Here is a 17,329-nt window from a genome sequence, read left to right on the forward strand (position 1 = left end):
CCCGCACTCGAACCCTGTTTGACACGCTCTACAGGCGTTAATTGAGCATCCGGGTAACACTTCAGTTTTTATCATTACTATAATTTTTTTCAGTGCACTATTATTATAATGTCCCAATTAAGCAATCATATTCGTCAGTTGCGAAGAGTTTATTTTATAACAGTCATCTAAATAAACTTTAAAGTTATTGCAAAGTTTATTCGTTTTTAACGTATTAAATTCACGTTATATTACCGTATAAAATATTTATTATTGAAAAGTAATGTGTAATTATATATTTTAAAACAAAAATTGTTTCATCTTCACCGAATTAAAAATTTTACAATCTCGAGAATTACATTCCACATAGTAATTATTGTGCGTTCAACAAACTTTTAATTAAATTCTTTAACCTCAAACACGTTGACTAGGTTTATTTTAGTATGATTTTAAGTCATCCAGTTTTGAATAGACCTTTTGTTAATCACTACACCCGAGAGTTCGAATTTTTAATAGAATTTATTGCACAAAAAAAAAAGTTATCCTGATAAATGAATAATTTCTAAAATCTTTAGTAATAAATTATCAAATTCGCAAAAAAATACCAAATCTTTTTTATTATTTATGATTGTATCTTTTAATTAAAAACGTATAAATATGTTCATATATTATATTCATATAAATAAATATATATAGTTATATATGTGTGTGTGTGTTATGTTATATGTATATATACAATAAATTTTCCTTCTATGTGGTGTTTTTTTTTTATTTTCATGTATGAACTTATTTTAAGAAGTGAAAATTTAAAAAATGAAACCTAAATAATTTTATTTACATTTTTATGGTTCCCCAAATTTATAATACAAAAAACTGTATGCCTTTTAAAACAGTCTTTCGGTGGTATGCATATACATATAATAAATATATATGTATTTATTTTTTTGTGAAGGCGTAACAAAAATAAATACGCATTGTGAAAAACTCAGCACCGTCTTATGAGAATTTATTGTTTAGTCGAAAGATTGTAAAAAAGTCATCTGTTGTCGTAGCAGACGTGTCGCGTCACACCTATTTTACCGGATTCACGCGTTTTTCACGGCTACCAAAGATGGTGCAGGTTTTTTGTCTTGGTGTTATTGTTAATATATACCTAACCTTTTCCCGCTTGAAGTGCGACTGTAGTCTCCATTGCTGTTAAGAGATGCATTTATTTGACACAGTCGTAACTGCGGTGTGGTTTTGCCGATCCGTGACCGCCAAAGCCGTCGAACCGCTGCGGTCGGTTGATGCGGTTCATGATGACAAATTTGGCATGGCTCCGTGGGCTACTGCTATGGTTTGCTGTTTATGTTTGTTATTAACTGGGTTTTTATGGATATTTTGACTAGTTGTAATGACAACAATAATTTGATAGTTTATAATGAAATTTTAAATGAAAGTGCTAATAATAATTATAGTAGCCAATAAATAATTAAATTTAACCGTTTGATATTTCTAGTTAGTGAACTGTTAATTGCTTAATTATGCAGGTTAAAATTGTAAATAAACTTTTAAAAAAGTCACTTTTGTATCATAATCTACTCTAACATACTATTCATATTTCTTACTGTAACCGTTAAATGCAAAATTATAGCTAACTGTAGTATGACTTACAATTATGTAAATCTCATTGTTATTGTGGCAATAAATTTATGCGTTGTGATGGATCGGCGTAGTCGGTGGACTATCTGTCCAAATATTTGAGATACCTTACCGTCACTGTCACAATATGTTCACTTGGAAGATCCAGAGACAGGCATGTGATTTGCCATTGTATTTTAGTGGCCGTCATGATGGATTCGATGGATGATTTACTCCCAAGGGGAAAACTGTAGTAACAATAATAGATAATATATGGGAAAACGGTTTTTGCGAATTTATAGTGAACATATTTTTTTGTCGTTGGCGCTGTATTTGTTTGCGCATTACAATGGCAATAAGTGTATTGTATTGTGCAAACTGAAAACGGACAAAAAGTAGAAAATCTCTAGAGAAAACACCGATGAATAAAAAATACCATCAGTCGGCAGCGATTGCAATTATTGTCGGTATACGACATGTGATATATTAACTGTTGCACCCGGGGCGGCAACGGCGACGCGCACAAATAACTTTCACACGGTTTTGCTTAGCCGCGCTTTTTTTGTCCAATCATCCAAAAAAGAAACTGGTGATTTACATACACGCATCATTTATGTGTATAAGATCAACGGAAACGTTTACCAGAAAAAACTGAGGGGAAAAATAGATGCTTATTTGTAACCATAAATCCAAGAGAATTTTACTATTGCGATTTCACTAAAAAACGATGTTGTGCGCTAGGAAAAAAGTTTTACCATTGTATTTCTATTAACATACGTGTATATGTTATTTTATTTGTCAGTTATTGGCCTTAAAAATGTGGAACGCATCCAATCTAGACAACAATACATGACCAACGGCTCTCCGGTGTCATAAGCGATTTCCCAAAACGTCCACGGTCATTTTGGTAGGCATAACATGTTGAACAGCTAATGCATTAAACTTATCAAATATAGAAAATGTTGTTATTTTTTCTTCTAAGTTTTTAATAGCCTGACAATCTTAATTGTGTATTGTATTTACAAATTTTCCTAATTTAAATAAATTTAGAATCGTCGAGAGAAAATATTTTTTTTAATATTATCATCAAATCGGTATGATTTAAGAATATGTCATGCGTTTTTTTTTTATCCAAAATGAGAAATTCTCATTTAATCTCAATTAATTTTCGATGACATCTAAAATTCGACTACAAAATTGTAATTATTATAATGTTTCTTTAAATTTTTATGATTATTTTTATCTGTAGAATTCTTCTTATACTTCCAATTAGTGAGATAATGCATATTATTAAAAAGGATAATATTGAACTTATTTTTTGTTGAATGAATTTATACCAATGGCTCAAAAACAGTATTTAAAATAAAATAAAACTATTAAATTGAAGAAAAATATATCTTATAGCTTTATAAATGATTTAGGTTGTTAAATTACCAATTGGTGGTATATTAACGTGGATCTTTTTAATTGTTCGTCTTATTTACGGTGTACAAACAATTATTCTTTTGTTATTATAAATGCATAATAAGAGATTTTTATCCAAGGACATATTCGTAATTACTATTAAGTATCTACTTATGTATAATATATTCCTAATCAAAATTTCTACGGTTAAAATGTGTACTTTTACAATCATTTAACTCTTAATTTGTGCAAAATTGAATAATTACACAAGAATTAATAGTTCTATTGTAATGACCTAGTTAAATTTTTTGGTATTTAAATTTTGTCTTATTATTAATAAAATAAATATATTGTATTATACAATTAGATATTTAGAAATATTGATAATTTTCTAGACTGTCATTTTTTTGCTCTCGTCTGCAGATGTTTTTTTTTGTAGATACAATATAATGTACGTGATAACTTCATTCGCAATGTATTCAGTTCTTATTGTGGACGTGTAAAGAATGAGTAAGAGTACTATGTTCGAATGACGATTTTTAACGTTGGGGAGTTAGGTTAGAAGGGCTATATCTATATATTCATATACTTATATTTCTATATTATCAGTTAGTGAATGGTGAAAATCCCCATACATGAATTAATACTGACATTTCTGGTATATGCGTTTGCAAAAGGCTCTTTGTGTTGGACTCTCTCTTGGCATATCGGCGTGACGGTTCGGAGGGAGAAAAACGGGGCCCTGTGATTAATGGCGTTGCGACGCAATCACGATCCCGTCGCCATTAATACAATGCGCACAGGGATTTTCACCCTCATCTCTGAGCATTATCAAACATGGCTGCCGTTATTATTTCTTTTACTGATTACTTTTGCAATCAGTAGAAGTAATAAAAGATTTCATGTAAAAAACATTTTTGGAACTTTTCGAGTATATAGCATATTTATCATTCTATTTACAGTATTTAAAAAAATAAATTAATCTGCTTAAACACTACAATCTCCTTTTGTAATTCTATCGAACTCGCGTTAATTAATGTTTTTCTTTTTAATGTAGAAATTTTTCCTAGTGATTAAGTATCTTAAAAAGTTTAATTTTAACTTAATGAATGAGTATTAAAATACAATTGTTTTTAAAGGATGCAGAATTGGTTGAAGCCTTGTGGAAAGTCGATTTGGATTATGGATCCTCAGCTACTAATACCCCAGTTGGCGAACAACGAGCTTTCCCTTTCAGCAATGACGTTGACTCATTTTTGTTACCCGGAGATGAACCTCCGTCGTGGAATCGTACTTATAACAGCCCTCTAAATTCATCAGATCGCAATTGGTTCTTGCCTCCATTGGGTTTCAACTCTAGCGATTTTCATGACGTGAGTAAATATTTGTATTGAAGTTTTACGAAATACTTTTACTAAATATATAACGTGATTTTAATGAATAGGAAGAAGCAACTGAACGTAGCCGAGAAAGCTTGGATAATTATTGGGAGGTCAGTCGCTGGCTAGTGGATCTCAGATCAGCAGGTAATTTTAATTTATTATTCCAAAGGCTACTTAAATCCCTACACTCCATTATAAGACCTTTCTTTAATTTGAAAAAAAAGATGAAATTATTTTATATTATTCTAATTTCAAATTTGATGGTTGTAATAATATTGTCTATCGAAAATCGTATTTGTATCTAAATTTATTTATGATCAAAGAAATTTTAGTGCTGCCACAGGGTCTCTATTGAATCTAAAAGTATCTTTTTTTAATTTTTGCTCTAAAATTATCTTAAATAAACATTTGGTTTCTTTAAGCCTCTATTTTTACAGGTTAAGTTTAATAACTAAATGTAATGTCATCCAATATTATACTAACTTGTAAAATACTTCACTATCTCGTGCGAAATAGATAGCAATTGTTAGAAAACTATTGTTTGGTTTTCATACCAAAAAATAAATCAATATTATTATAAAGTAGAATGACTGAAATTTCTAAAAGGTGTACAAGCACATGTATCTGTTTGTAAACACTTAATTAAAAAATCATCTTTAAATACTAATGAACGTTTAGAATATTTGATATTTTTACTGCCAACTGAATATACTGAATACCGTATTATCAAAGATACTACTAAAATTTATAAAACATTATCCATGGAGTTTACGATTAATAATTAATTGATGAATAAAAACTTATTCTGTCAAAAAAAGTTGACAATGCTGTCCAATGTATAGATGATTTTTGGAAACAGATTATTTGTTTAAAGGATCAACGCAATGACATAAAATTCTCTCATGCTGTTTTATTAATTAAATCTATATTATCAGTATCCTATAGAAATGCAGATGTCGAAAGAGCATTTTCACTTTCAGCTTGAGTTTTGACTAATGATAAGACATCTTAATGACATATTAAAAATGCTAAATGTGCGCTTGTACATAAAAGATGTAATGACCCGTTACCATAACAAGTCAGAACTTGTTCTTATTATTAATAAACTTTTTAGTTTGTCCAATCTGCCAGTAGATCTACCAAAACTTACCTTGACAAAAATTAAAAAAGAAATAGAAATTTGTAAAATAAAAATAATAATAATAAGAAAAACTAATTAAAAAAAAATTAAAAACTTTTACATGTAAAAACTATACTAAGGAACACTACAATAAAACTTGAAAAAAAAACTAAGATTGAATATAATAATACCATAATACTAATGAAAAACTTTTAAGAAAAGTCCAAGAGCGACTAAATAAAGCAATGACAAAAAATAATATGTCTGAAAATAAAGAGGCTAAATCATTACCAGAAAGAATTGTTATTTAAATACAAAATGAAGTTGCAAGTTGAAAAACTTCAAAAACAAATTGATAAAAAAAAATTTCGATATCTAGTCTTTTAGGTAAGAAAACCCTATAAAAAGTAGATTTTTTTTTAAAGATATAATTTAGATTAATTTTTATTATATTATACAATTTTAACTTAACACTGTAGGATTTGTTATGTTATTTAAATATCACTTTTGTAGTGCCATATACTACATTTTCCTAATTAATCTTTATTGTATTATTTAATTTCTCCATTACTTTATAAAATTTACCTAGTTATCATACTAATTTTTATTTATTTGTTAATTGCAATAAATTAACTTTATGCGTAAAAACTGTAAGAGAGCTGTCATGTTATATTATGTATTTATACTTATGCAGTATTAATTTATACTGCATAAGTACATTTAAGTGTATGTTGAACTTTATTTTCAAGCCAAAGATTAAAAGTAATATAAAAGTTTTTATATTTTCTAATTTAATATTTCACTGAATAAAACTATAACATTTTTCTCGAATTAAGAGTATAAAGTTTCTTACAAAAAAAATCAGTTTTTTTGGCGCTCTCTCTCTCCTATCTCGATTGCACTCATAAAATGTATTTTTGATCTGTAAAGGGTTTTTTATAAAATATGTTTCTTGTGGTCATCCTGAAATTTGGTTATAAATAAATATTTTGTACTCATTGTACTACATTTTTTGNTCAGTTTTTTTGGCGCTCTCTCTCTCCTATCTCGATTGCACTCATAAAATGTATTTTTGATCTGTAAAGGATTTTTTATAAAATATGTTTCTTGTGGTCATCCTGAAATTTGGTTATAAATAAATATTTTGTACTCATTGTACTACATTTTTTGATATTGTTTAAAAGAACTGCAGTTAATGGGTAATATTAAAATCGCAAATAATAATTCCAACATAAAATAATCTGGTAACATCAATTTGAAATAATTGTTCACCATTCTATCAACTAAACTGCGACCTAAGTTACCTATCATTAAAGTCTCAAGTTACGTTCGCTCGACTGAAGGTTATACAATCATTACTTTAAAAATTACTTATGTTTACCATTCCTATCTAAAATACACTACAAGTGGTAACTCGATGAGTTTCCTAATTTTGCTTTATTGTCTGTGATATTATGCCATCATTTTTTGTTACGGCTTACATAGGTATTAAAAAACATCGTGCTGTTAGTTGTCACACGACTCATTCATACATATTTTTTTAAAGAATATAAATTTGAGAGTGTTTTTTTAACAGTAATTATTAGAAAAATCCGAAAAAAAAATTATCATTGGTAATTTCGCCATTATTTAGTAAAGCGTTAGGTTTGTTTTCTATTCGTAATGAGCTCTACATTTTTAAAAATGTTTCGAATTCGATATATGTATTATTTATAAGTTCAGGATTGCAATTAAAATTCCTTCAAACTTTTCACGGATCAAATGCCGTAGTGGAGTTTGTTTTTCGCATCCAAATACTTTGGGATTTTCCGATCATTATTTTCCCGTACTAACACTGTTAAACCGTGTACGAATTTCATTATTCGTTGCACTCCCCTTGGGCATGGTTGGAATTGAATTTTTCCGCTCGTTCCCGGAGAAAATGTGTGTTACATAATACATGAATAAAAACGTTTTATGTATTAAGTGACTTCGGACTAGCGGGTGTCTCCCCGTCTAAAGGGAGGGAAGTGCCGTGTAGAACAACCGCGACGAGAAGCGTAGCCCAACGTCATCAATCTTCCGGACGTTCGTAGTCCTTTTGTTGTTCACTCACAACCGCCGTCTCTGGTCATCCAGGGATGAGTCATTTGTTGGCCAACATCGAACCCTGCGAAGACTATTGCTTCCTCCACTTTAGATTTTCCACTCTCTCCGTCACCCTCATGTAGCATCATCGAGGTTTCCTTAGCATTTTTTATTTCGACCGTCGTAACTGATATGATCAGTGGCAACCAACCAATCCATTTCCGGCGGCACAATGTATATTTAAGTGCCTCGAGATTTTTTCTTGTGAAAACCAATAACAATGCGAACTTACATTTGGGTCCGATTTTCAATATCGCATTTTGATTTCTCAATATAATAATGTTAGCGCATTTTCCTCTTTGGCCTTATCCTCCGAGTTGCTATGGTAATGTCCATACGATGTAAATTATGACGGCAGAAACGTACATGTGTAAGTACTATGTCTTTCTATATAATACAGCGGCGACCCTTTGATGCGTACGCCCACTGCCGTGTGTTCCAAAAGAGATGCCGTTCGATTGCCGCTGTATATCCGACAACGTGTATCATATTATAGAAATCTACATTCCTCGGAACAATATATGTATGTTGATATTATACATGTAAGATCGTATCTTACACATATACGAGAGCATTGTAAACGGAGTAGTAGCAATGACACGATTTTCCCTAACGAGTCATCCCATCATCAACGACCGTTGTAATATGATTTTTATTGATCTGTCAAAATCAAATTTATGATTTCTATAATAATTATGTCTCAGGTCGACGCATTAAATTTCACATAATTATCACTGCTGAAAGTGTCAATTTTAGTAAAATTAAGCATCGGGCTTTATGATCATTTAAATATCAGATAAATTATGTGTTAGAATTTTACGATTTATACTCTAGTTTAATTAAAACTTTTTAATAATGATGGGAAATATCGAATTGTATGAAAAAATCTATAAATATTACAATCATTTTTAGTACTGTTTGACTAGTTATTCAAACTATCCGATAGTTTACGCTAAAATATATTTATATTTAAAATATTTGAAAATATCTATAATTTTTATTTTTATAATTATAATTATAAATTTGACGTTTGTTTCGACAGGCCTTATTGACCAGTAAAAATTACCGTTCAGTATATTTTCTGCGTGTGCTTAGTTTTCTAGTAGGTGTTTAGTTTATGATTAAACATATTATGTATTTATCGTACAAATTCGTGATTGCAAGTCGTGATATGTACAATATTTTGTACGCCATATTTGAAGTGAATAAATGAGTGCGTGGGAGTGAATGGTGTACTCGATAACTGATCACTTAAAGCTCAGAACACAATATGGTCGACAATAAAATACCAATTGACTGATTGTTTACACACTTACAATTTATCTGCATTATTTTTTAATACTCGTCTAATTGCCTCGTTATTACTGTTATCTTCTGTAAAAAAAATCTATTACTCAATAAACATTAATTTTGCTTATATAAAGAATACAGATGTTATTATAGAGGATTTTACTTTGGAACGATTAAAAAATAATTGTTTAGCATTGAAATTGATTATACTTAAAAAATCAAATCGTTGCGCTTTAATAAATATATTGAGGGTTACATAGAAAATTTCCCGGAAAGCTTAATTTTTTTAACTATCGAATATAGTATTTTCATTGAAAATAAGTTAAAATTTTCAAAAATGTCCAATTACATATTTCTTATTGCAATATACGGGACGTGTCTGTATGAAACCCTAAAGAAATGTACGTAACATTGTTTTATTTTTGTATTTTAACTGTTAATCAAATAAACCTCGTGAGTTTGAATGGTTAATGTTTTCGCTGAAGTCAGTAGCAATTACAAGATTACATGTCCCTCGCTCAAACATTGTGGCGTTAATACAAATGTCAATTATGCTTTTAGTGCTGTGTGTATTTACCGCATTTGTTACCTATCGCCCGGACGCTGTTGGCGATACGTGTTCAAATAACGCCAAGAGACCCAGTAGCGCATCATAACGGGACATTGTGCAACGTCATTTCGCCTGTCTCCTCTACAATGTCTGCCACAATATAATATTATTATATCCTCTCGAATTCTACACGCTCATTGTTTGTGTCGTCCGCGTGTTTGTCCTATTTAACAAAGACAAATACCACTGTTGGGACATTTTGTTGCCAAATGGTACACACGCGATGTGTCGGTGGTACTTTTATTACGGTTAATTAGCATGACATAGCGGACCGGATTCCGCTATGGATCGTTGCAATTAGGCTAGGCAGAGTTATACGCGATTGTTTACTTCAAAAGTATCAGGTTGGAATGTTGCAGAACGATCAACATTAGAGATACCATTTGTAATTACATCCCTCTGCGATTAAGGTACACCACGTCTGGGACTTACTCGAGACTTGCCATGTGTAAGTCAGTTGTACAAAAGGCGGCTTTTGTGTTACATACAGACGTACGCGCGAGACGTTTTGGTCCGCGTGAATTAAGCCGATATTATATCTGATGGTGGCTGACGATGACTCGACGGTATCCCGTTTGCTGTATGTTGTTAAGTGTTTGAAAGATTTTCATTTTATATTTTTTCCTTCTACCTGTTGTTGACATGGCCGGTCCGTTGGCTGAAATGATGATGAAGGCTCGCCTTAACACAAGCCGACACATATATTACACCTATACTCACAAACTATACGTCGTCAATCTTCTTTTTATCATTTTTTAACACAAAGATCAAGTACCACGAGTTATGATGTATTATAATCTTCTAATTACATTTGTTTGGAATAATAAAATTAATTTGTGCGACGTATCGAAATGTGTGAAATAAATTAAAAACATTAAGCTTTCCGTAACTTTTCCGCATATTTAATTCGGTTGATATTTGTCTGTTAACCATTCAGACAATTCTTATTTTGTGTATATATTTAAAAAATATTTTCTAAAACATCACTAAATTTTTATAGGCGTATAAAATTATAATTCACGTACGTATGCAGGCATAGTATTTACTTGTTGTTCAATTATTTCGATATTCTTTAATAATTATTATTATTAAATAATAATTTAACTAATAGGAGTTCCTAGAAAATTGAATTTGACAATGTTTCCGGATGGATATTTTCATTAATTATTATTTGAGAATTTATTCACGAAAAACACACCTGGAAACCATCTGCTGTAAGTTTAGTTTTTTCATTGGGGAGTAACAACGTGTTTACTTCCCTATATCAATAAAATTGTAATTTACGATTGGTCTAAAGTATGAACTAAACGAGCAGATGGTTTAGTAATTGAATAATGGCGAGTGCTATTGGGGAGACTCTAATATCAATGTATCTTCGAGAATGTAAGCGTTTAATGAATAAAAACTACAAACTTCTACTACTACCAAATAAAAATATGCGAAATCGACGTTCAATGTTATAATTTTTCAGTTAATACTTGATTGATAGATATAAATTATCGTAATTAAAATAAATAGAGCCATTCAACAACTGGTAAAATTATGATTTTTTTCGCAGTTTTATGAAACTCGTCTCAGTGTTTTATAAAATTACAAACTTAATTTATTTTAAAATGGTGTTTCACACAATAACTAAACTTGAGTGTTAAATCTTATGCAAAATTAAGAGGAAAACTACATTACAATCGGTACCTATCATAGTGGGGATCCCTTATAAAAAATGTCAGTATAGTTTGATGTTTAACAGTGATAAATATCACTAGAATAAAACGTTTCGTTGCAATTGTTTATGTAGAGACTAGAAAAATTGAAAAATTTAAACGATAATATTACACATTTTTACTTAAGTTGCCTACTGCTGATAAAAGAAAAGTTCTTAAGACATTTATTTCTTTTTAATGTTGAAAGTATATTATTTTAAAAGCTTTGATTTGGTTTAAGTTTAAATAATGCAGATGTTTTTGAAAAATTATTTCAATATGATAATAATAAAAAATCGTATACGTGTATTTGCTAATCAAACAGTTCATGTACTTAGGGTTTTGATTCGATTTTATATATTATATATGAAAAAGAGATTATTGTCTTTATTAATGAATAAAATGTTAATGTTTATTGACATTTCTAAATCTTAAAAAGAACATATATTTAGTAATACTCATAGAGGAAAAATTGTGGGAATACTTTTATTTTTTTTTATCTTACGGTACATTAAAAATCATTCAATTAATTTAGTTTTGTTTAATGTAAACATCTGTTGTATAAAACGCTTAAAAATCGGCAATTTGTATAAAAAAAATGTATTACTTTTAAACTTGGCCGATAACTTAAAGATATCAAGTTTGGAATAGTTTTTTTACATTTTGATGTACATTATATGAGCTTTATTTTGACTTAATTTTAAAGGACGCGGTTTTTTTTTTTAATATTATCAATAATTTCATAGATAAACATGTTTACGTGATGTTTAAACTAGTAATATCAGTAAATTTGGAAAAACCAAATAATCGAATATTTTTTTAAAAGATTATTCACAAGAAAGCCAAAAGTTTTTATTTTTATATTATTAGATATTCTGCACCGAATATTTGCAGTTATTCGATGCAGAATATTTGCCTAAATTCGGTTAGTATCACTGTTATATAAAATTGTAATTTATTGGGTCAATTTCCTGTATTATGGAAATGAGGAGAAGAGTATTTAAATTGATAGAAAAAAAAATATGAAATACTAAAATCAATTCTTTTCTCAGCTACGCGTCAAAGCTAAAATATCAGTTGTAGGATTTTTATTTGTATTGAATAACAATAACTAAATCATAGATAATGTTGTTTAGTGATTTCAAAAATGAAATTTCATATTTAATATTGTTTAATATTTTATACGAAATTGTAAATCAAATTAATATATGTTTAAATGAGAAAAAGAAAATAATAATCTAAAAATGTATGATGTCCATCAGTATTCAATGTCTTACGAATGAGTGTAATACATAATGATTTATTTGTATTATTATCCATATGAAAACATTTACTCGAATTGATAAATATAAATGTTGTAATAGTAATTTATTTATTAAAAGTTTACTACAATCATCGATAAAACGCTCTTGATCCTAGTAATTACCAACTAGCTTTCTTCAGTGCTTCATAAATAATTTCAACTAATTAAATTCTATTGAAATCTTAAGATATTTTTTACAAAAGTAAAACTGTTTCTTCGTATGACAGAAGAACTTTTTCCTTTAGGTAAACAAATGTCTTTAATTTGATTATAAGTTGCTTATATTATAACTTTTAAGTTGGTATATTAACGATTACTTTTTACGCTGATTTAGTTGATCTAAGTGTTGATCTTGTTGTCTTTAAGAAAGTCATAATTGAGTTAATCTACACTTCAAGTTTGGAGGAAACGATCGTTGAAATTTATAGAACTTGGGGTGTTTTTGTGTGTACGTTCTCAGAGTTTGTGTGAGAACGTAACGAGGACGCAATCGGAAGTACTATTCGTTTTGTCCCAGGAAAAGTGTCGTTACCCGTTCACCTACAGCCTGAAACCACACGATAGATTATTGTGTATTGTATCATAACGGAGGACGGGTAAAAACATGAAGAGGCATGGTATAGTAGGTTATTGCGTCTGTATTCTTAGTAGTGATGGTAGTGTGTTAAACCCAAAAAGTTGTTGGTGGGGGATTAAAAAATCAAAAAAAAAAAAAAAAAAATCGGAAGACCGCTAGTGGTGCCAGTAGTAGTGGTGGTGGTCAGGAATGCGGGGTCATGGGAACTGAAGTGACTCGGTGGTACGGCAGCGGCCATGTTGGATTGATGGATAATTTTATGTCGGAGAGCCTCAATCGTTTCTGGACCGGGGGAACTGTATTTTTTCGGCAGCAGCCCACCGACAACCGGCCGTCGTTCGTTTACTAGTTGTATCGTTCTCATTCTGGATTTTTTATCGAAAAATAAAATTTGATTTTGAGTAACGCTGCAAATTGTATTCGTCTATATGAACAGTTGTGTTTTTAATCATTAGTGCGTGTACCCGTCTTTGAGACCCAAGGGATTGCCGCCGTCGTATTGTCCCCAATGACTTGGCGCTTTATTCGCGGTTGAACTTCTATCTTTTCTTTTTTATATCTAAACTCGATCAGGTATAAAGACATATAAGTAGTATTGTAGTGCAATCAACTCTTTAATCGCGAATACCGGGTTTAAAAAAGAAAAAATATTATAAATTTTAATGTGAAATTCGGTTAAATAGTAACAGTGCCGATTTGTTCGTGAATTTACAGGTGATAACACTCGATCGAGGCAAACTTCGACCAATAATGACACCGAAACATCGGATTTGGATGCTGAAGAATATAAGTATAGCAAATCAACTAATGAAAATATTTCTTCTAGAGTAACTTCATCCCCAAAGGTGAGCTTATTTATTGAAATTTATAATTATATTTTATCATAAAAAGATAATAGATTAATTTATTTATTAATGTAGCATTTATTCAATTGAAATTTACAAAATAACATTTACTAAGTAGCTTTTATTTGATTGAGTATTTTACATTTAATCTATACAAACAGTTTAGAAACCCTTATCGTTTACATATAATCTATTTAATTACAAAATAATTATATTACATTTGATAATTATTTATCTTTAAAATAATATTTATAATTATTATAATTATATTATTATATTTATAATTGTTGTTAAAATTCATTTTTTAAAATAATATTTTATTTATAAATTAAATAGTCAAAGAGTAAAATGTACGAAATGAAAAATACTAAGAATATTTATACTCAAAAACACTATAATTTACTTACATAAAAAAAAATATATATATAAAACAATCAAATACACGGTTAGTTCAAACATATTAATATTCAGTTCCCGTAACTGTATGTTTATCATTTTGTGATCTTATTGTTATTTTAATTTGTATATTATTATTAGATTATGTTATATTTATATTATTGTATAATTTATTCTTAAATATTATAATTTTAAACTATTGTTTATGGGTATAGTGGAATAATAGTAAACGAATATGGTGGTTATAAATACATATTTTATTTTAGAGTATTCAGATTTAAATTAAGATTGGAAAATTATAATTTTTAAGTATAAAGTTATTTTTGTCAAGTTAATTCAAAAACTAAACAAAGGTTTTAAAAAAAAAATTTACTCAATGTCTTAATAATAAAATAATAAATATTAAATATTGATAAAAGAGTATAGTAATACATTATATATTATAGTAGTATTATTAGTATATTTTTATACTAATTAAAAAAAAAAAACTATTTTAATTTGTTTTATTCAAACAAATATTTTTTATTGATCAATCATATGATTGGTCTTCTACGGTATTATTCGTTTTTTCCTTTCTTTTAGATTTTCGTTTTATTTATCTTGTCGTTTACTTGGTTTTTAACTGTTGAATGTATTCCTACAATCATCTTCTATGATTTTTTTTCTTTAAACATGTCCTGTAACTAATTAAAGTAGTCGAGCATAACTTTATACTGTACTAATTTTTTTTTTCATTTTTAAATTATTTTATATCATATTCTAACTTAATTTGATATCATATCCATCTGAATTAAATAGTCCATTATAACAATATATATCTAGAGTTCTTATTCATATAAATATATTTTACCTTGGCAAATTTTCGGTGCTTTATACTGAATACGTTGTTTATTATTATTTTTTTTCGTGTCATAGAATTAAGTTATTCGACTGACTGCCATTTTAGCTTAGCAAAATCTATTATTTTCTATTTTCCATTATATTTGCAAATATTTGAAATCCAGAAAAAATTATTAACCCTTATACAGTTCTATAATAACGTTAGATATAATAAAATTATACAATTAAAAAGATGTATATATAATCAGCTTAAAAAATTATATTTTCAAAGAAAAAATTTATCATCTATAAAGAACTAAGAATTTTTAGCTTCAACAATTATTTGATAAATTTCTCAAAACTATTTTAAGGATAAAACTTTTTAAATTGTTCGACATATTAAATACATGTACTTCATTATTATAATTGACTCAAGTGTGATTATTAAAATTAATAAGTTACTAATAATTTTTTACATTCATTTTTAATAATTACGAATGTAGTATTTTTTTATTGAGCTTTTAACTTAGTGTATGCTTTTAAATTATACATTTTTATTTTAATCCATACATTGTGAACATTTTTTTAAATGTTGTTAATGACCGATGGCAATTAAAATAATTTATGCTTTGTATAGGCATTAAATCCTTATTGCTCGTAACCATTAAAGGGGCTCGTACATTTTTAATCAATTTATTCTACTAGCGCTTGCCTAAGAATCGAGTGAGTGCGATGCATTTAGTAATAAATTACATTCTGATATGCATAAATGTCACTCATAATCGACGCTTTGTATCACAAACATATTTTTTACGGTTTTCAAATAATTAATTTTGTTAAAAATAAAATATTGATATAAAAAATTGTCTACTATTGTTGCGTAAAATTTTACGCTAGAAGAAAAGTTATAAATCATTAATGTATAGTTTATGTATAGGTCCTTGATTTGACAAGATATATATTAAATTAATTTATACTTACTAAGAATTTGTAGTAACTCAACTTAACTGAGTTTCTTTTCTTTTTTTTTTTTGGCGCTTTTTAAAACTACATTTACAGGTAGCTACTGTCTTTAATTAAAGTTACTTTTTTTGTGATAATTATACCGATGTTCTAATATTTTTAACTTTGAATCTATTTTGCTCGATCAATTTTACTTGAGCAAATTAATTGGTGTTTCGATGTGTACACGATGATGTACGTTTACGGTATACATTTGTTGATCATACACATGTCTGTATGAACAGCAATATCACGGTACATTAGTGGAAAATCGAATTGACGTAGTATGGGTGGCATGTTTTCTCTCTTGGGATTCATACACCTAGTGGATTTTTATGCTTTGTGATACGTGGTAGAGAGTCCACGAGAAAAATAGTCCGTAACCAATGCCCGATTTCCTGTACACATCGATCATTCAATACAGAATAGTATCAGTATCTGTGATGTGTATAATACTGTCAGGAGGTACTCATCATGTATTTTTTATTAGGTTGCATTGTTGTTATAGTTTCGTGTACACATCGTGTACAATTTTTACACTGTGTTTTTTCATGATCGTTTTATGTTTTTTTTATGTTAGGCGAAAGAATCTTCGTGTTACGAACCGTCGTTTGAATTTGACTTGGACGATTTCGAGTCGTTTGCCGACGATATGATGCAGTGTTATTCTCAACCCCCTCCATCCACCAGACACTTTCAGGTAAGATTCACTACACTTATTTCCAGCTTCATAATTTTATTGAATGTTACATTTAGGAGGTAGAGATTATATACGATGAAATATATATTTTTCCATTTGAAAATTGTTAGTTAAAATTAGGGAAATCGCAATATTAGTGTTGTAGAATATTTGCCTTTTTCTACACGGCATATCGATTATATATTCAGTTTATTTATATTTTTATAATCTGTCTTTGTATTATAAATAAATCCTGGATTTAAAACAGAATTTTCAGTATCGAGATCTAACTAAACATAAGCATATTGCATATGTAATCAATTTTATTAGTTTATTTTTTTGCTTAACTATAAAAACTAATTGGTGAGTGTTATAAACAGTTCTTCTTTAATAAGGAAACATACGATTTTCAACTCAAAGGTGTTCTTTTTATTTCTACCACAACATATGATTAAATATTAAATACATAGTTA

At 28.7% G+C, this 17,329-nt stretch overlaps 1 protein-coding gene across 6 annotated transcripts in view; it reads left to right on the plus strand.

Annotated features, from left to right (window-relative positions):
- The window catches only part of LOC126895427 (segmentation protein cap'n'collar), a 54,627-nt gene that overhangs the window by 14,375 nt on the left and 22,923 nt on the right, over nt 1-17,329 (plus strand). For all 6 annotated transcript variants that reach the window (XM_050667264.1, XM_050667263.1, XM_050667267.1 and 3 more), the window contains exons 3-6: nt 4,146-4,379; nt 4,451-4,532; nt 13,830-13,960; nt 16,758-16,877. In XM_050667264.1, coding sequence (XP_050523221.1) covers nt 4,146-4,379; nt 4,451-4,532; nt 13,830-13,960; nt 16,758-16,877 — 567 coding nt within the window. The remainder of the gene's footprint in view (nt 1-4,145; nt 4,380-4,450; nt 4,533-13,829; nt 13,961-16,757; nt 16,878-17,329) is intronic.

The sequence above is a fragment of the Daktulosphaira vitifoliae genome, unplaced genomic scaffold (genome assembly GCF_025091365.1).
Source record: "Daktulosphaira vitifoliae isolate Bord-2020 unplaced genomic scaffold, ASM2509136v1 Scaffold_1, whole genome shotgun sequence".
Classification (NCBI taxonomy): Eukaryota; Metazoa; Arthropoda; class Insecta; order Hemiptera; family Phylloxeridae; genus Daktulosphaira; species Daktulosphaira vitifoliae.